At 43.0% G+C, this 21,611-nt stretch overlaps 1 protein-coding gene across 1 annotated transcript in view; it reads right to left on the bottom strand.

Moving 5' to 3' along the window:
• Positions 1-4,368: 4,368 nt before the first annotated feature.
• The window catches only part of GLIS1 (GLIS family zinc finger 1), a 180,815-nt gene continuing 163,572 nt past the window's right edge, over positions 4,369-21,611 (bottom strand). Inside the window, exons 8-10 of the mRNA XM_041421657.1 lie at positions 13,016-13,200; positions 7,496-7,663; positions 4,369-4,505 (exon numbers count right to left, since the gene is read on the bottom strand). Coding sequence (XP_041277591.1) covers positions 4,369-4,505; positions 7,496-7,663; positions 13,016-13,200 — 490 coding nt within the window. The remainder of the gene's footprint in view (positions 4,506-7,495; positions 7,664-13,015; positions 13,201-21,611) is intronic.

Here is a 21,611-nt window from a genome sequence, read left to right as displayed (position 1 = left end):
GCCTTCCCTGAGTGATTGAAAACCCAGGATCTGCTGTCTGACCCACACACTGAGCCTGGGTGCTGGGAGGGGAAGAGCTGCTCTGGGGCTCTCTTGGTTACCATTGCCCTGAGGATGGGAGCGTCCTGCTGCCCTTCTGAAATGAAGGGAACCTTAAAGCGTGGGGAGATGGGTCTGATCCTCCAACAAAGCAGCACAGTGTGCTCCCTTCCTAGCCCAGTCCCAGGCCAGTGTCTCCACAGGCCATGTCTCTGTATTGTCCTTGTGCCCAGCAGCTCATTCCGGTCCAGTGTCTCCCACACAGGCACACTCGGAGGGTTGCAGACTCTCAGAAAGGAGGGAGAAACTCTGAAATCAAGAAGGCCTAAACTTGTAAGAGTTTTGAAAATTAGCATCATGCTTTTCTTGGTGTCCTTGATGAATTGAAGAGAACATCTGTATAACACAGGGCCAGAAATGCACTTTTAAAGTTGAGTCACTTGGTTTTGAATGAGAGTTACTGACACTGGCCAGAAAATCTGTATTTGCCTAGAAGAATTATTTTATTTTCTTCTGGCTTCACCACCACAACAGAAATCATTTTGCCAAAGGAATGGGCAAATTTTATCTCAGCAGGAATCCAGTAGAAAGCTCAGTCTTATAAGGCCTTTAGCTAGATTGGGACTTAGTACAGTTTCGATGGTTTAAAGAAAAATTCTGTCATGGTTGAGTGGTTTTCAGCCCATGGAACCGAGATAGGCAGCCTTGCAAGGCTGTGACAATCTATGGCTAGAGCCCTCCCTCTGCTGACTCTGGGCCTTTGAAATTGAAGCAGAGAGGAGCTTTTTGTGTAACTCTGCAGATCTCAGAAGGGCTTATCTCAGGAGGGAATATTCTGATGGCTTTGTGCTGTCAGTGAATTAAATTATATAGGCTGGCTATTTTTTCATCTTCTGTTGCACTGACCTAATTTAATACAAATACATTACTGGAGACCTGAACTAAAATCGTGTAGATCTTAATAAGATCATAACAAAACCCATTGAAATCTTTTTCTCTTATGCAATTTAAATTCAATTTACAGTCACTGTTTATTTTCACATACTTGGTTGTTGTTTTAAGCACTGGGGTTTTTTTGCACTGCTTGCGTAATTCAGAGCTATTGCAGTATCAAACCGGTGCTCTTAATGTGCTCTGGAATTTGGCTTTTTGGACTTTTACCATTTAGAAAATGTATCCAGTTGAAAGGACAGTCTCAGGAGCAGGGGAGCCTTTCCACAAGCAGCAGCTGTTCCTGCTGTTGGGTGTGCATGTAAGAAGAGAAAATTATCTGAGAATGTCCTCAGCACCTGTGTGCTTTCTCTGGGAGCACATCCGAGCCTGAGCAGGCTGTGGCCATTCCTGCTGCTCACCTGAGCCTTGGGCTGGACCATTCCTGTGCCCCTTTGCCACACCAGAATGAGGGCATTACTGTTTATTTTGTCATTAAATGCCACACGTTGGTCTTGATGATCACAGAGGTGTTTTCCTGGGATTCTTGTGTGCATCTCATCCGCTCACCTGCAAAGGCCCCTCTGGAGCACGGCAGGACCATCACTCTGTAGCTTGTGAGGTGCTGCAGCAGGATGGGAACAGAGCAAGCATTTTGGTTTTCTATACAATGAAAAGCCTGAGCTTGATTATACTAAAAGCTTTGAAGTCCTGCTGAATGTTTGGCTTCCAGCCCAGCTGGTGAAGAGTGCAGAGAAGTGCCTTTGCTGTTTCAGTGTCAACTTGAAATTAATTTTCTCTCTCCCAGCTTGATCAGCCACTGAAGGTCATCTTATTTCAGTTGTTTCTAAAGTGTCCTGCATATACAGAGCACATGCACAGGGTTTGCATTCACTGGGGAAATGATTTGTAGCTATTTTCAAGTGGTGTTGTAATTTATTAATTGAATTATGTTGCTTAGATTGAAAAAGTGTCTGACAGTCAACTGGAACCAGCAGTTCCATTTTAATTCCACAGGGTAATAATTTTCTACTATTATATATAAAGCCTTACCCCAGTTATTATACGTATTAGTTGTTGGGGTTTTTACAGCACCACAATGAGAAACTTGCCAAGCAATAAATTCCATTGAAAGGTTTCTTTGTGTCTTTAGGAAAAGTTTACATGAGATACTTCCCTACTTACATGTAATAAAAGGAAATAATAAGGTACACAGCACACGAGTAACCATTAACTTGTGCTATTGTGTATTTTACTGGCTTTATTATTGATAATTTTCCAAACCATACAGACTCAAACAAGTGCCTTTGCATTTTTCTGAATCTATCCATTTAATTTACAGAAAACCTGATTCACACAGATTGTGGAATTAAATCATCACCCCAGCTGCTATGCTTTAAGTTTCCCAAACCTTTGTGAATCATTGTGTGGTTTTGAACAGCCTGGTTGTTGTGACATAAGAATTTTTGTAATTGATCAAATATGTTTAGGATTGGTTGGTTTATATTTTTAGAAAAAAAAAAGAGTTGTTTTTAGAAGAATTTATTTAATTTTTAGGAAATTGAATTAATCTTGTTTTTAAGTCACGATTTCCTTTTTATGTTTCCAACTAATTCCAGCACAGGAATTATTTTGATTTTTGTCTCAGACATTACAGCTTTGTTGGGCTTTGGATATTTTTCTAAGTCTTCCTTCAGAAGCCCTAGTTCTTCCTGCTTGGCAGTTGTTAAGCTACCTGTCTCCTTGTTTAATGTTCTGGGAGAGAGTTGTGCCCACTTATGTCTGAGACCAAAAATACCCCAACTCTGAGGCATCAGAATAAACAAACAGGACAGAAAGCCAAATGTGGTCGTGATCAGAAGCAAAGCCACGTGTGTAGGCTTAGAGCACAATTTGGGGCTTTTCTGCATGTGGGTTCAAGTAGAGGAATGATGAGTCAGTGCTGCCAGGGCTGCTTGACCACAATTAATGGGTTTGCAGCTGGCAGTGGTGTGCTTGAGAGGAGAGAGCTTCAGGAACCCTCGCTAAAATGGGGGGTCGGGTCATGTAACCCCAGGAACCTTGTTCTGTAGTGACTAAAACTTCCTGAATGTCTAAGTTTCATTCAAATTTCTTGAGGACAGGAAGCTAAATTGGATACAGAGGCCCCTTCAATGGCCCTAACAAGGTGCAGCCAGGCCCCCGAGAAGCAAGTGCACCATGCAGGCTCTGTGGGTACCCTGGATCAGCCCTGGCACAGGGGGAATTTCTGTGTTTGCAGAGGCTGCAGGGGATGAGGAGAGCACAGGGGCACCAGGGATTCTGATGCTCCCACAGCAGCACAGCTGTGGGGTCCTGGGACTGGGACACGGGTGCCCTGTGGGACCTGAGCTGTGTCCCACGTTTCTGGGGAGGGAAGAGATTTAGAAAGGGAAGTACCATCCTCAGACTGGGTACAACCCAGCTTGGGCTTTTCAGTGGTGCCCAGTGGCAGCCTCTGTAAGTGAACAGACATGGATGGATGCAGGGTCTGGACAGCCCTTATTAAGCCCAGTTTGCAGTGGTTTGTACATGAGAACTTTTTTTCCCAGTTACTTTCCCTTACTGTTCTCCCGGAGCTCAGCTGGGCACACACTGGGGCACCTGGCCCTGTGCAGGATGTGTCTCTCCCAGGAATCCTCACTATGCTGGGATGTGCAGCCCAGTGGGGCTAGGACCACAGTGACAGGGAACCATACAACTGCAGGGGACCCTGTTGCACTGGAAGCCCCTTGGTTTTCTTCACATACACGTGGGCTGTTTCAATGTCACAGTGACTGAGATGTCACTGCTTTGTTAAAATCCCTCTCAGGCATGTTTAAAAATGCAGTATCAGGGAGCCCAATGGTGTAAAGAAATGACAGTACACTTGTTTCCAGTTTTTAATGCTTTCTTGTAAAACTGAAAATACAAAACCAGCTGAGCAAATGTAGATCTTTATATACATGAGGTCTCTGATTAAAAAAATCCTTTTAGTTAAAAAAAGAAAAAAGGGAAGACTGAACCAACAAGTTAAATGAAAACTGATTAAAGGGAACAACATTCTCAAACTGAAGCATACTTTCCAGGAAGGAAAACATCTTCTTTACAAGTTTATTATATAACTTACATTTACACTTTACTGAGAGAACTTACAAAACAAGCTGCTTGAAATGCTCCTCATTCCCTTAAAGCATGAATTTCAAAGTGCCACAGCAAAGGAACAGGTTCCAATATTATCTTATACAGACTATTCATGTATAAAATGGTTTGGTAAATGTGAGGTGTTCATTTAAATGAGCACATATAGGGATACAGACTAAATAAAAGTACTTGAACAACACCTTTGTTATTACATACGCAGTTATAGGTATAATAAAGGAAACAAGGCCAGCACTGCTCTTAGGTATCTGTGTAGATGGAAGGAATGTGATTCAAGCAGTGATCAAAGGCACTGTTCTGGAAGAATCCGTTTTCATCCGTTCCATTGGAGACCATGTCTTCAGATACACACTGGGCTTCAGAGATCCCCTCATAGCCTGGAAGAGTGACAAGGACACGGACACGAGTTAGTGCCACGGTGCACGAGAGGAGGCAAGCACGGCTTGGGGCCCGGGATCCCACAGGACAGACAGCACAGCGTTAATGGAAGGACAGGAGTGTTCAGCATCAAAGCCTTGCCAGGAGGTGCACAGTTTTCAGTGGGTGTCTGTGTCATCATGGCTGGCACTCCCATTCGTTTCTGGGCAGAGCTGTGCACTTTCAAGTGAAGTGCAAGAATCAGAGCACAGCTCTCTTGGGACTCTGTCGTTATCTGAATAGGACATCAAAACAATGAGTGGGCAGTGATCCTACTAAGTGTGCACTAGAAGTGATGCAGTCCTCTTGGTTTGGGCTTTTCCTTTTAATAGCACTTTGAAAAAATATTTCATATGTCTCCCAGCTGCTCTTAAGATGCAGAAGAAATCTGGATCCTACATTTATTGGCTCTCCACATAGTGCAGGTCTGAGGAAGCACGGCTGGGGCAGGTCAGGCTCACAGGACATAAGGAAAGAGCTGTGAACCTCAGCCCACCAAAGCCCAGCAGGCCAAGCTGGTTGCTGCTTGCCAGGCTACCAGAAAGCCACAGCAGTAGGGAAGAATTTCTCTGTCCTTCTTTCATAACACCAAACTTCCACAGCTATTGCAAACCTCGTGAGCTGCACATCCCTGTGGAAAGGAGCAGGTTTGCCATTGTACCAGATGCTATGGCATTTATTGCCTACCCCAAAGGACATGAAAATTTCCTATTATGACCCATTATAGCCTGCTTTTGCAACTGGCCAGTCAAGGCCCACATGCACATGTTCATTTTACTGTTTACTGCAGTCCAGCTCCTCCTTACATTGTTCTGTATTCTGGTTTCCTTTACACCACCTGATTTGGGCTGGGTCTTTAGAAAAGCATCCGTGTGAACTTCAGCACAATGTTCTGACCCTTGGACTGAGCCCCCAGGACCCAGAGCCCAGCCACCACCACTGGAATAAGCAGCAGCTGAGGGAGCACATGGAACAAGATGCAGTTTAGCAAATGCCTGTGCCTGACACAGGAAGCCCTTACACAGAGTGGGGTCTCCACTGGGGAGGGCTGATCCTCGTGCTTGAAGCACCAGACCTGGCTCTGTTCTCTGCCCCATGGAGGGGTCTGTGGGGCCACTGGAAAATGACTTTTTCTGGGCCTTGGTGGAAAATGAGGTGATTCCTTCTCTTTAGCCTTGCCCTTGTCTTTTCCACTGCCCACACCCCTGCAGGCAGGTGTGCCTGGGTGGGGCTGAGCCAAACTCTGCCCAGGCTCCACAGGGACCCTGGGGCTAAGTGGCACCACACAGCAGCCAGGGATGGATCCTGTATCCTACAGCCATCCTGACTGCAGGAAAACCTGTCCACTTCATTGTAGCTATTTTCATGTTAGATATGTTTTTATTATTTGAGATCAAATTCTCTACTTACTTACATTTCTGCATTTTCCTATGACTTATTAATTTACTGTTGGTTTACAGGTCAGATTCTGCTGTCTGCAGAAATCTAGCACACAGTGAATGTCCAGAGGTTCTGCAGGATGACCTCGGCATGTTTATCTGTGTCGGGCCAAGTGGAGTGACCAGTATTTTGATAAGTTTTGTGAGTGTTTATGTTATGCTAATTTCTATTTGACGAGCCTGTATACAGGGTGGATACAGAACCACAGATGGATAAAACCCAAGATAAGCATACACCCCAGAAATCATTATTAGATTCCAGATAGAGTAAACTATCCAAAGTCCTGAACAGAAAATAAAAATTTATTGACTGTTAATGTGATTCATGGAACAGCTGTTTGCCAGTCACATTGGGCATTCCTGCGAGATGAGATCTCATTTAATATTAATGGTGCTATAAAAGCCTGAAAAAAATTAATGCATAGCCTTGATGAATCTTGCAAACCTGAATGGTTCTATTTTACACACTAAAAGATGAGATATATATATTTCATGCATGTTTATGTTTCAGCCTTTTAAGTATTTGCATGCCTCAATAACCACTCTAAAAACAAAAATACTAAACAGAAACATTTCATGATAGTTTAGGCCCAGACAGAAAAATCAACTGTTGTTGAAGTTGGTGTCTTGCCACAGTATTATTCTTTACTGCTACAATTTCTTTTGGAAAGTTTATTTAGTCTGTTCTTTAAATATTGCAGGCTGTCAATCTAAGCTTGAAATTCGATGTTAACATGAAAAACCCCTATGTTTTAGTAATATCAAACTTATGAGTAACACTAAAGAATTCAAAGTTGAAGTTGAAACTTCATCTTAAATGTTTCCCTTGTGTTGGTTACTGATGCATGCACTTCCCAGAATGGAACAGCAGACAAATGCGTGCACACTTGCTCTGAACAGAGTCTCCTTTAATACAAAACAAACAGGAAAGTCAACTCTAATTTTGTGGTCTGACTCAGGCCCCAATTCAAAAAGCACTTAAACATATGTTTTCAGTATCACTCTTAACCGAGGTGCCCTCCTGAGTGCAGACATGAAGAGAACTTTCTTGGAGATACGTAAGTAAAGATTGCAGCAAATGGTTGTGTTTGATTTCAGCAATTCTGTCAATTATTAATTTTAAAGATTGAAAAAGAAAGAACTAAAATACTGAAGTACTACAGTAATGCAGCCATTATAACTTTGACCTGATTATAAAAGCCTGCCTGAGCACACCTGAAATCTGCAATGAACAGACCACACAAAAAATGTAGGCAGTGCCTTGTCAGCTCTCCTGAAGGTGGGTGTTGCCTATGGCATCCAGCAGAACGGAAGAGACTTTGTCTATCAGTCAAATACAGCAGGATTAAAAAAAAATTATTTCCTTCTAGGGTTTTTATAGATGAAAATTAATTTCAGGGCTATTTTTTATACAGACATGTTTTTGTCATAACATTGAAAATAAAATGTGGTTTTTGCCCCTCCTGGTACAAATATGACATGGATAATTCCTTATAGGTGGAATAAATTACCTGTTGAAGCTAAAGGTGCATTGAGTATGTGATAGCCATTCTGCCTCAGAGGATTGAAGCAATGGGATTCCCCTGTGAGCACATCACTGCTGACAGACTGGTCCATTGTTCTGTAGCAATCTCCGTAGTGGAAACAGTTTTGTATGGAGTGAAAGCTGCCTTGGTAACCTGAAAGCAGATATTGCACACAATTCAATCCTGCAATGGTACTGCCTCCACTTCTGTCACAGCATTTCATTACTGCTGGGGGGTTTAGTTCCTCACTTTTAACTTTGGAAAAATGATTGTCCTGTTCTATACAGTGCAGTACAGAAGAGCTGCATCAGACTTGGTCCCACAAGGTGCTGTGGACTGTGATCCCCATCAAGCAAAAATCTCAAGGATGGGCTTCATTCCAAGCAATAGATCAGCTGAACACGGTCAACAGCACCCTTGGATCCAAGGTAATAGTGAGCCCTCCACTGGATCAGGTCCAGGATGTTCACCTCCTAAGGGAATGTCTCTGTAATGAATCACTGTTAATTTAAATACAATAATGCAATATTTAAATAAATACCACAGCTTTGTTTTTAGTTAAGTAAAGTCTTTTGCCATCCAGTGTGTGCTGTGCACCGCTGAAGACAGCACTGTTTATCCAAAACACCTTCACAGGTTCCTCAAACTTCTTTCCCAGACTGCTCTTGATTCAGATGAACCCCCTTTCACTGGACACAGGGGACCACAGTGTGCAGGTAATGGTCTATAAGTTCAGGACTCACTCCAGATAGTTGTCAGGTGAAGACTGAGCTCAACCAGAGGCTTTTTTGCTTCTGGAAAGTGCTGAGATAGATCTGTATGGTCTCTGCTCGCCTCAGTTATTCTGCTTTTGGGGCATGTTTGACTTCGGTCTTCCACATACCCAACATTTCTTAGACCCTGGGGTTTTTTTCCCCAAGTATTGTATTATCAGTACCCAGCAGTTTGGGTTTTGCCATCAGCAGTTGTGAACGTGTTGTAGACAATAAAAGATGATATTTAGTAGTAAAGGACAAATGAATTGCTGAGGAAGGAATTTTGCAATTTATAAGTTGTTCAACATCGTAAAAAATTTTAATTTGTTCCCAGAAGGATGGTCTCAAAGTACGTCACAATATTTAAACCAACCACGGCCTGATTTAATGATTTTCTTTCCTCCTGCCTCAATGAGCTTTTCCTTATTCTGGGTGCAATGCACACTAACTGCACATTCCTATCAGCTACCCCTTTTCCTTCCTTCTCTGAAATGATTCTCCTTCCCTTAAATGCAACTGAAGTCAACCAAGTTAGGCTTAGAGTCTAGCAGAATGTGCTTCAGGATTTTCCTCCAATTGCCAGAAAAAATATGGAGTTGTTGTCTTTCTTCCCTCAGTCTTACAGAGACTGAAACATTTCCTCAGGAACTCCTGCAGAAGCTCGGGGCAGTTCAGTGAATCCCAGCCACAGCCACGTTTCCCCGTTTCCAGCTGACAGCTCGGCCCCACTCACAGCAGAGACCCGCCCTGCTGGGCTGCCCGTGCAGCTCTTCAGTCTGTTTGTTCAGAAATTAAATCCCTGGGCCTGTCCCCAGAGCACCTGGGGTTCTATGGGCTGAATTGTAAGGTTGAGCACCCTTACAGTTCCTGCAGTGTGCAAGATCTCTCCTGTTCAGTAAGATCCCCCACACTTCCCTATGTTTTCCCTCTACTACCAAGGTCTGACCAAGCAGACAATACCAGGCAAAGCTCGGGGTCTGGTCACTTCATATTTTCTAAGTTAGCAATAAATAAGGCCAAGTGAGGCAATTCTTGAGTAGAAAGGCAATCAACTCATTGAGTGGTGAAAGATTTGCTCTGAAGCTTCCCAGTGTAATATGTGCTTTGGCAGAATCTGCAAGGATTAGGTGCTTAATTTCTTGAGAACTTATGATCCACTACAAAATACCTAAATTGTTGATGTCCACGATTAGTGAAGTCCTAATGGATGACTCTTAGATAAAGACACTACACACTCTGTACCAAGTCTGGTCCTATTTGCTGCTAAGGCAAAGGCAGCCCAAAAATTTGGAAAGCTGAGCATTAAATGATGCATGTCCTTCCTTGGAATAAACAGCCAGCCACCTCTATTTACGGCCTGGATAGTCTGGCTCAAAGAACCAAGGAGCTCTTATGAGAGGTAGCACAGCCCTCTTTTGATGTGGTTTTAGGTACAGTGTGTTACTGATTGGCTTTGATACTTATCCTTTCTGTTTACAAACACAAACTCCTTGTGTAGGCCTTCTAAAAATACGTCCTTTTGAGATGAGCAGTGAAAAAAACAGACACTTGGCTTCAAAGGAGGCACAGCTGGTTGCAGAGAGCACTTAGATGCATTGCTAGAGAAAAAAAAATGAACCTTTTGTAGAATGTCTGCTACAGACATCACTTCTAGGGAAGGCATGACATGTATCTTCCCTTGTGCTGTCCTTCCCTTGTGCTCCCAGGCTTGCATTTGTTACATCAATTAAAAATCTTCACGATCTACAGAGCTGGCGCAGTGGCTTAAAAAAGCAGAGAGCAGCCAAGGATGACAGAACTGGATTGAAACTAGTCGGATCCAGGGTTTTCCCAAGACCTGTGGGGAAAGGTTATTTTGAAGTGTTTTAAGTTACACTGTCTGGAAATACCTGAAGCAGAGAACTGCCTCAGAATCAGTCTGGAAAAGAATTGCCATGAGCAATGAAAGCCTCTTTTGGATTGCAGTGTATCCCTCAGCACCACTGTGAGATAGTCTGAGAAGGCAGAGGAAAAGTGTTCCTGGAACCACCCAGTGGAGAGGGGGGTGTAGGAAAATCCCGGTGCTACTGCACTGCTGAGTTCACCAGGACCTGATTTCTGCCAAGTGCTTCACAGAGAAATACAGAGAAATGCACCTTCCCTGTTCTAACCTGCCTGCAAGGTGGGATAAATGCAGGTATGAAACGAAAGAAAATACACGGAATGAGGAAGGGAAAGGGTGCAGCAGGAACACAAGTCAGGTAGAACAAAGCATCACACTAAAAATGGGATTTCTGACCCTTTGGGTTCATTGCATTTAGATGTGGTTCCTTTACATTTCTTTAAATGCTTCACTGAGAAAATATGGGGAATTAAAATATGATTAAAGTCCCATAACTGAGCGTTGGGTTAGCAACCACATATGGTTGATTAAACTAAACAGGGAGCATTTTTTACAAGTTCTTAAAAAAGACTCCCTTCAGGGGTTAAAATACAAAGTAAGCAAGAAGGCTGGTCCAGTGCAGACATCCCTGCTCCTTCTGGAGTGCAAATCTGGAGTACCAACTTGGCAATAAGTGTTTCACCAATATTTTTTTTGCCACATGGATTTCAGGTTTTCCTTCAGTTTTGATTTAAATCAAGAATTTTCTGAGGTTATTTTCAAGTGAAGAATTTACTAAATGCCCTGTCAGTTTAAATGATCACTGTTAAATGTTTTATGTACAGTAGATGTAGAAATATAACAGTTCATAAAGGAATAAACTGAGTTCCAAACATAACATTTAGTTAAAATTTTGCTTTGAAATAATTTGTGGCAGAAAAGCTGCACTTAGCCACTTCACACAGTGCACTGGCTGCCTCTGCTTCTCTAAGGCACAGCCTAGAAAACTTCAAGCAGCTTTAAAATGAATGATGTAATGAGCAAATAATTGGAATATGGCTATTAAATGCCATCTTGTTATGTCATGTCATTTACATGTATTTGCAAATAAATCTCAGCTTTTCAAATTCCATAAAATTTCTGACAAGAAATCATGTCAGGTATAAATAACTACAGGATTCCACTGCCTGCCAAATTCTTTCAGCATGTAATGATTTCCATGTGATCTTACTACAGCTAGGTTAAAACATATAAATAATGTCAGCTTGTTCTTTCATTATCAATATTTCTCCTACCAGCCTGAAGAAGCTGCCATCTCCTAAAAATTCCACATCCACACTGTTTATGTGCTTCTGTACAGATGCCTGGTTCTACACTAAGTTTATGTACCTTTTTTTGGCAAAAATTCAAAACCCCCAAATTATTAGATTCCATTAGAAAATGTGCTATTAATGAAGTGAGAGGTAAAAAAAGAAGAAAAAGTGGAGCAAGTACAGCTAAGTACAGGTTACAGATAATTGGTTTCAAAGGCTGCTAATCAAAACTGATTTTGGAATGACCATTCCCATAATTAATTTATAATAATACTTCAACATTTGGCCAAAGTGGAAAATTATTGCTTTTTCAAAACCACATGACATAACACTTAGAAAGCAACAATTCATTCAAAAGGAAATGTGGTTTTCTTAAGGAATAAAGTCAATTTATTTAAGTGGTTCAAAACTTGTTCTGTCTATGCATTTGTTTCTGCCGTAGTAATGAGCTGCTAAACTTTCCTCTTGTGGCTTGTAGTTATTTAGCTCATTATAGCAACATAATCATATATCATTATATGCTATCATAAATCTGCCACTTCTCCCTTACAGAGTTAATCTTTTTAAATTGAATAATCTGTTGAGCATCAGGTTGAGTTAGTTTTTCCTTCAGCACAAATCATTAAATATAATATGCTTTAACTTTTCAGACTAAGCCTTTCCAACCAAAGAGCAAAAACACTGCTCAGAGAGCGAGGGGCAGAGGGAACTCTGGGATACCCAACCCCATCCCAGCTGGGAGCTGCTCAGGGGTTTGTGCTCAGGCTCTTGCAAACAGACAGATGTCCTGCACACTTCTTTATTGGGAATATTTACCACATTTTAGCAGCTCACCATCTGGATTGCATAAGAGATTTCTGAAATATGCAAGCTCCTGTTACTGGAAGAATCTGTGATAATAATATCTCTTGCTAATTTGTGCCTCAAAAATTTCAGGAACATTAATTAGTTCCCACAGCAGAACTCCAGAATAGGTATGTAAGCTCACAATTAAAAAAGCTGAGTAATTCAGAATAAAAAATGTTTTAAATTAAGCTGTGGGACAGCAGCTCACTGCTCCCTTTCCTGTCCTCAAATCCCACAGGCACTCTACAGTTGTACAGAGCGCATTTACATGTTACTATATAACGTAAAACAAGCCAAACTTCCAAATAATAAATGAAAAAATGTTTGCTTTCTTTGTCTAATTCCATGTCTTGTGCATCAGTATGAGAGGACGGAGCAGGACACTGCCAAGGTGTGCCTCAGCCCATGTACTGTGGGACTGGATGGCTCTTGCAGGGTCACTCCAGGCTGGATGACCAGTCAGGGGTGTGCATGGTCAGCAGCCTTCTACTGAAGGACCTGAATAAATGCAATAAATCTGCTGTTAGGACAGCTTTCCCCATTATGATGACATATCACAGCATGGACCTGTGTTAAAATTCCATCTGTATGTACATCAATCCAGTTTAAAGAACTGGAGTTCCCATTGAAATGCTGACAGTATTAGCCAAATATGAAAAAGCAAAATAAATTAGTTCTGTCCAGCTAGAAATTAGAAAAGGTGCAAAAAACAAAAAGAGGGAAGAGTTACCTTGAGATCCCTGCTGTACAGACTGGTTGGGGAATGGGGTGTACGGTGTATTTGGTATCCCAGAAAACTGCTGCCCGTTGGGTGACTGGCTGTGGGATGATGGAGAGCCGTGTTTCTGCAAGAGGGAAGGTGGAACTAAAGCTTTCAGGGGGCTGACAAGCGGAGAGATTATGTTGGGAGCAAGCCTAGAAAAAGAAAATACAGAAAAACTTCACATATCACATCATAATATGGCAAAATGAAATACTTGTATGAACTATTTCCATAATGGCCAAGCTACAGAGAAGTCTGTTTTGCAGGTACAAATTATATTGAAAAAAAGGACAACAATGCAGTGCTACCTTCAGATATTTGCTAGGAGGCAAGAGTTAGACATGGAATTCTGTTCCTTTACCCTGACTTCCTGCACTTGCCATAATGATAGGATCAAGATGACACCACTCCTCAGTGAACAACTTAAACACAGCTCCATTTGATTTAGAATTTTGTGAGCTGAGATACGTGTCTAGAAACAGAAGTGGTAAATGTAGCTAGAATGGATAAATGCAAATAAATTGTGTAAGTGCCTTCATAGCTCAACGGGGCAAAGCTGTAAGAGGGTCAAGCTGCAGCCAAGACAAAGAAAAGCGTTCGTTTCACCCTGCAGATGAGCAGAGAGGATCTCCTACAGCTGTGACAAGGGGCCCTGTGCTCCACAGCCCAGTGGTGCCCTGTCCAACAGCACAGGCAGCATGGGCAGTTCTCAATACCCTCTCTGCTGCCTGCAGAGCTTTTGCTAAGCCTGAGAAGGACCTCTTAGAGCAGCACCAGAACCTTCAGATGCTGCAAAATCCACCTCACTGTCTGAGAGCCACCCTGTGGAAACTTCCCAGCTACAGAACCCAAGGAGAAAAAATAAAACCACCTCTGCAGGTTATAACAGATTCACTGAGCTGGAAAAAAATACGGAGCACAAACCATTGGAGGCAGACAAAAATTAACTAAATAAAAACTCCCATCTCTCACTGGTGTCTTCCTCTACCCCTACACAAGCTGTTCAAACACCATAAAGCATCATTTCACACGACGGCTTCTTGGAGCAGTTGGACTGACCTTGGGAGCGAGGCTGTGCTCCAGTGAGGGCTAAGCACTACATGAGGGTGTGCAAGAGGTAAACAGAGGGGAACTGTGAATAAATGGTGACAACAGCTTAACCAAATTTAACATGAGAGGTGCGGGAATGCTGCCAAAAGCTGTCACAGTGACACTGTAAATATCAGAAGGGGTTTCAATCAACCAATCCAAGTCCCTCCCATGCTCAGATAATTCCATCTCCCAAAACAAGGAAGCAAGACCTATAATACAAGCTACTAAGACTGACTCTCCCCAAACTAAACTGAGGAATTAAGCTAGCTTTGTTAAATGGGTGAAGGCAAGGATCTGTTCAAGTCAAATAGCAAGAACTGGAAAACAGTATTTTTTGTGAGAAAGATACTCCCTCCCATAATGCTGATCAGTAATATGTAAAATAAAGACTCGACTACTGTCAAAGGAGCCAACATGTAAGGAGAAAAATATCCTATTTGTTTGGGTTTGGAAAAGGTCTGGGGCTGCAGAGGTGCCAAAAAGGGACCGGGGGATGCCGGGGCCCCCTGTGCTCCGCCCGGCTCAGGGACCAAACGCTCCCTGAGCCCGAGCTGCCGAGGGGCAGATGCGGGGAAACACCGAGTTTATTTGGGCAGCACAGCCAAAGCCAGGGGCAGCTCCCCGGGGCCGCAGCTTTTCCGCAGCGGGCTCAGCGGAGCTGCCGTGAGCCGCATTCCCTGTCCGCACGGAACCGTGCTCCCCGCCAGGGCCGCCACCTCGGGACCCGCGCGGGAGCCTCGCTCGGCTCTGTCGCGGCTGCGGCACAGCCCGGCCGCGGGCAGCGGGCACAGGGCACAGCCCGGCCGCGGGCAGCGGGCACGGCCCGGCCGCGGGCAGCGGGCACAGCCCGGCCGCCGGCCCCTCCTCCGGCACATCGCCTCCACGCGCCAGCAACGCTCTCAGAAGCCTGGAAATGCTTCTATCTGAAAGCAGATTAAAAAGATTGTAGTTGTTTTCGTTGGAAAGAGAATAGCTAAAAGAGCTCATGATAGTGACATTTATATGGGTAATGACCACACACACATCTAAAAGAGAAACAAAAGACGTACTAAAAACTCCAATGCCGGGATGAGCCAGAAACCACTCTGAATAGGGGAGCAAAATGCTGTGGGGAGCGAGTCCTCTGCAACTGCCTGTGTTGGGTTTCCTCTGCCTGCTCTTGGAATGTCTTGTCCCGGCTACTGCTGGGAAACGCAGCACCCCATAGAGACCTGCCGGGCTGCTCCGAGTGCTTTGTTAGCATGGGCCATCGTGTTTCTAAATTCTATGCAATCATGCTGCTTTGTCGAACAAAAATGGTACACTTAGGTATCCAGCTGTGGGAATACTGAAAATCCCAGCTTCCTTACCCAGTTTAACTACTCCCAGAGGCTACTTAAATCTTAACCATGGGAGAAGAATTTTAAGTTTTTATTGTTATTTTTAAAGCACTGCTTGTCCCCACTCCACACTCCTGCATTCCTGTTTTTCCTGTGTGTGAGCTCAACAGGGTTTGTGCCTCGAAACCTTTGAGATGAGTGTTCAAGGGTGGAGAGGTCCCCTGCAAGGCCAGAGGGGTGCAGGCCCTGCTCCAGCTGGGAATGCTGAGCAGCGTGTGGGGCTGCCAGCTCTCTGTTCCTGCTGGGCACGGCTGCCCCGGTGCTGGAGCTCAGCAAACATTGCTGCCTGTGGGCAGCTGTATCCTAGGAGCAGGAACCTGAGCTGAAACCCTGACAGCTCTGGGTAACACTTGAGCATCGCTGCCTTCTCTGCCTCAAAAGGGTTTCAAAGAGTCGAGCAGTTCACCATAAAAATCTGCTATGTTCTGCTTGAGCTCTCCCAACAAGGAATTTAGTATATTTCCTGGAAGTTAAGGCACAGTTTTCAGCTAGGAAAGAACTTTGCTCAGCAGAAAAATCTGGCTATGTTAGCACAAGTGGCCAACATGGAAATCTGTGTCCTTAAAATATTCATCACAATCCCTACAGCTCAAACTGGTCCCTAAAATATTACCCTCTGTGTGTGTGCATGAGTGAATGTGCTCTGGCACACTCAAGGGGAGATTTTCATCAGCCAAACTGTCCAGTCTCCAGTGCTGTGGTTTTAATTCTCTCCTGAGTATCTGCCTACTAATTAGGTTGCTGTGATACTCAGGTTGTTAAAAGAGGAGGAATCATTCCTGATACAAATTAAACAGATAATGCATTAGAGCCTAAAAGGTGATGCCTTCTGTGTGGAAGATGAAACACTGAAAGACTTACAGCAGGAACTCAGCTGGATACACTAAAATTCCCAGGCAGCAGCTCAGGCATGTGTGTTTCAATAACTAATAGCCTGCACATTTCCTGTTAATACTGTACTACAACCACAGTTTGCTTTGGTTTGGAAAGTAATAATAAATATATACCATATATTTTACCTTAATTGTAACTTGCATAATTCAGTAAATTTGCAGGTCCTTTGGGGCCTTTTAATATATATCTCTGCCTATATATAGCTATATATAAAAAGATATAAATACTCTCACAGGCATGAAAAAAAATCCGTATCCTTCCTTAATTCATTACATTTGAGGGCTCCTGGCTCTGTGGAGTATTTCTGTTGAGGGCCATACAAGGGTGTGATGGGGGAGCCTCCTCTCCACCCTGTCCAAGACACAGGAGCAACAGGACACACACCATGGAGAGAAGGAGCTTGGCTGGAAACAAAAGGAACATTTTGCTCACACAGCATGCCCTGGCCTGTGCCATTCACAGCCACAGGAGCCACAGAATCAAACAAAATACCTATTTTTTTATGAAGGGACTGAATAATTTAATGGCCAAAACCAATATTTCCATGCTAAGTGAGGGGTAATCACATCTTGTGCTTCAGGATGTAAAGTGATCACCCATGGAGGCAGAGAGGAATTCTGCTCTCTTCACTCAGCACAGCTCAGGGTGTCTGACCACGTGCTGGGGACCTTTTCCAGTTCCCCCTGAAGCACCACTGGAGGATGGTGCTGGAGATGGAATTCCTGTCTGAGGTGGGATTGCAGGGCCAACACTTCCTCTGAGGAGGCATCAGCAGGCAATCAAGGAGGAGGACTACTCAGAAAAATCCTATGTGATTCACACACACAACAAAGGGAGACTGGGAATAACAGCCTAACTCAGTAACCACCTTGTCTGTGGCACTGTGCACATTTCTGCACCAACCCTGCCTGAAAATGCCCAGCTCCACAGCCCTTCCCACAGGAACTCCTGCAGTCAACTGGGATTCTACCCACAAAGAATCATGAAACCAAGTGCCAGTCACGGACAACAAACCAGTTCCTCAGCTCTACTGGAAAGCATTTGTCACATCGATGGGAATACTCAAAGCTTGGTCCTAACAGAAGGACTTTTAAAAAGGGAAAATTAAAAGTCAAAACCTAGAAAAGACTGATCTTCCTCTCTCTTTCTAAGTGCATACCCTAGGAATCTCACACAGAAATACCACTGAAACTTTTCATAAACTTTCTTGTGACCATGCTTTAACAATGAATTTTGGATGGTGAAAGTTTATATGAAATTTTAAGTAAGGCCTGTGTGAGGGAGCTACTTGTGTATGCCATGAGCTAGCAGTGACCTACAGAAAACACACCTAAAGGCTCCAAGCACCATGACTTTGCTTTAGAATTATTGATCCTGTCTGCACTCTCAGCCTCCCCAAGCAGGTGGGGCTGTTTGAGGATCTCTCTGTTCTCCCAATGCACACCAAATGTCCTGTTCCAGTATCAGTGCAACATAAAGAACCAAAAAAATAAATACAGATGGACATGGATTGTTCTGAGATTTCCACCACTATGTCTGGATAGGTGTTTTCTATATATCCACAGTGCTTAGTCTGAGGAAGAAATACATTACCCTTCTGCTTTAGTCTTTGTTCAATACCAGTTCCAGGACAAATTAACAGAGTAAGAAATTATAAAGCTTATTTAAGATAAGAGGGCTTGACTAGACCTTGACTGCCAAACACTACACACAGTATACTTAGTAAATACTGAGAGGAACTGAAAATTGAAAAATAATAAAAATTAATTCAAAATAGGATTTTTGAATTATAAATAGGAGTGAAGTATAACTGCAAATGGAAATATGTAAGACAGGGATGTTTCCAATATGAAAACTGTCTGGGTTTGTTTTTTTTTTAATGGTGTGATGGCTTGATTGGCAGATTCCTCAGCTAGACAAAGAACCTCAACCCATATCCCATTGAGTTCAGTGGAAACGGGACCAAATCCAGGCTGAAAAACATCTGTCCTTTATGTCAAATCATTTTTTGTATATTTTGGGTTATAAGACCGTTCTCTAAGAGTTCCATACACAGCAGTACAGCCAGATTGAACAATCATGACTTTTGAGAATCATGATTTAACTCAGATTAACATGAAGAAAAATAGCAAATAAAGGAGCAGAGTAAGAAGCACAAACCAGAGCAGCTCCACATTTTATCTGAAGTGCAGCACTGTAGCCACTTACAGGAACTGAGAGTTTCCATGAGATGAGGTTCTCCCATAAAACCAGCACACCAACCAGTTCATTCATAAAATCTCTGCCCCAAGCATCACAGTCACTGATATTGTGAGAAAGTCCAATTCAGTTCCAGGACCAGGAGATTATATTTTTTTAATGGGGAAAAAAGTTAACACGGATTTTCATCTCTTCCCATAATATTAAAAATGATGTGTAAAGCTCTGCTAATCAGGTCCCTGGATAGAGCCCAATCTCTGGCCACGTGTTTCTGTTCTGGGTCTTGCCCTACGGGAATTTCTGTCAGCATATGCTCAGGAAACAGTTACACTGTTCACTCTTTTGGACTTTTTTGTAAGACAGACTCTATCTGAAGTTTGGTGAACCTTTGCACTAATCACTGCCAGGTGCCTCTGGCTACGTTTCTGGAATGCAAGGAATCTTTTCCTTCTCTCCCTCTTTCTTCCTTTCTCCTCTTCCCCCCCTCTCCCTGATATATAATAAATCCTTCAACACAGATCACCTTGCTGGGCATCACTGCATTTCTTACCTTTTCCTACAAACAATGAGCACCCAAGTCCCAGGGCTGTGACTCCAGGGTATCCCAAGGTACTCCAAGGTCCAACACCTTGTCTCTGTTTTTTCCACGAGCATGGCCAGAGGCTCTGTCCCTGCTCTGCTGCAGCTGCAGCCTGTGACACACCTGTGTGGCATCCTGAAAGTACTGCCGAGGCAATGGCAGCCTTCTGGCTTTTAGACAAATACAAAATACTAATTTTCACTCAAAATACTGTCTTGGATTACCTGGATCCAGTCCTGCACCTTCACTCACCCAGACTAGCCAAGTCCACAGGTGCAGGAGCTGCTCAGCTCTAAGGAGTTAGAGCGGCTTCATAAATATTATGAAGAACACTATCCACAGGAACTTTCATGTGACTGAAGAGTCACAGGTCATTTAATTGCTTTAGAGTATTTTTAGTGATACCAATAACAGTGATACGAAAGCAATTTCATGTTCAGAATCACAAAGGAGCCCTGGAGTCCTCTCCTGGTTCACTCAGGGGTTTTTTGTGTGGGGCTGCTCTTGGGCCCAGAGGGGCTTCCTGAAATACTGAAATACTCCCTGTCTGCTCTACCAAACACACGTGCACATCTGAGCGGGCACAGAACATAACTCAGTGTTTGTCACACACTTCATCATCTGCACAAGCTCACAAAACACACAAACACACTTATTCTGCGTCAAATGAGCATCTCTACATTTGTTCTGACCTGAGATGTGCAACTTCACAGCAGTTCCTCACAGGGATCATTATGGGAACTGTGCTATTCCAAAGGATGTTTGTATTTATAAGGATTTGTTTAATAACCTCTGAAATGAAGCTGATGAATCGCTACAGTGGAAGTCACTACATGAGGGAGATTTGAAAAATTATTCTAGCTTACAATCTAGCAGGAAAAGGTATTTTGGAGTGAAAAATAGCCTTATTAATATGGTCAAAGAAATATAAAAGCATGTTTAAATAAAGGGCAGTGCCTTAGGTTCAAGTGATTGCCAGGAAGTCAATTACAAAGACATGTAATCAAACACAGACTGTCTACTCCAGATTATCTGGCATGTGCTGCATGCTTGACTGATCTACCTTATTTCAGTCATTTAAGGACATTATTCTCAGGCAAACAGGCAGCAAGATGCTTCCAGGTGGGATCTGTACAGGTACTGATGTCTGCTGTCTTACTCTGTCCAATAGTGGGAGAGGTTAAAATTGCTTCAGTATTTGTTACACCATGATAAACTCCTGTGTTTGTACACCATTTGCATCAAACTGCAGCAGTTTTGCTTAAAAACAAAACATAATTCGGGCAAAAAGTGGAAAAAAAGCTTTACAGATACTAAGTGTAAATTTAACTACAGATAAATCCAGTAATGGCTAAAATCATTAATGTAATGCAGAAGAGCTCTGGCTAAATTAGTGTTAAATGCTTTCTGAGTTACTCTGACCATCTCCTTTAACCTCCCACTTTCTCCTGTAACTCTCTGATTTCTCACTCAGTTTTCCTTACAGTGTCTCCTCTGGGCAGGCACCTCAGCCCTTACTTTGAGAGGCACTGGTGGAGGAGACTCTCAGGATCCTGAGTGTCAGTCCAGTCCTCTCAGAAACTCAAATGAAACACTTGCCCACCTATTTCTGCTGATGGACAAACAGTATGTACCCCAGGATCCAGCACCAGGTTATCCTTAAGCATGTAACAGTTGAAGTAAGCCTATGCTAATGCAAATTTTGCTTTAAGGGGAGGGGGGAACCTGTATAAGCCTATCTGGACATGATTATGAATGAATTCTGATCACATTTTCTACAATGAGATAAATGACTTGGGATTTGAAAGCAGATGCTTTTAATTACTGATTTTCTTTGTTTGGTGGGGCCCAGTGCAGCACCTGTACATTGTTCTTTCTGGACAGATGTACTGATGCCCCTTTTGCGTGCTCAGATCCATAACACTGAGATAAATTATGAAGGGTTCTTGGCTTCCTCCATTGAAAATGTTTTCAGCTGTCAGAGATATCTGTTTCTTGTTACTGGTTTTAGTGCTTTTGAAGGGAAGACTAAACCACTGACTTGTGTATTCTGTTATAAATGAAGAGTATTCTCCAATGGAATCCACAGAGAATGAGGGATGGATCTCCTTGGTCTGTTAGAAAAGCTGTGCAGGTATTTAGTTTTCCAAAGTACTTCTAGAGAGTAAAATTTTCTTTCCTACAAAGATGCTAACAGCGTGTCAATTCCTAGTCCACTGATTTGTATGAGCTCAAACTTAATTTAAAAGATTAATCAATAAACAAGGTTAGTAAGAATCAGATGTAAGTGGCTAAGACACCTAATTGTCTCTTAAAGTAATGAGAATTAGGAGCACAAATGTATTTTCCTACCTGGCCTGGATCCTGGCAGCTCAAGGAGATAGCACAGGAAAGAATCTCCCCCATGTAACTGGCAAGA

The sequence above is a fragment of the Onychostruthus taczanowskii genome, unplaced genomic scaffold (assembly GCF_017590055.1).
Source record: "Onychostruthus taczanowskii isolate IOZ18803 unplaced genomic scaffold, ASM1759005v1 scaffold7, whole genome shotgun sequence".
Taxonomy (NCBI): domain Eukaryota; kingdom Metazoa; phylum Chordata; class Aves; order Passeriformes; family Passeridae; genus Onychostruthus; species Onychostruthus taczanowskii.
The sequence above is the reverse complement of the archived record's forward strand: the minus strand, read 5'-3'. Positions and strand labels throughout refer to the sequence as shown.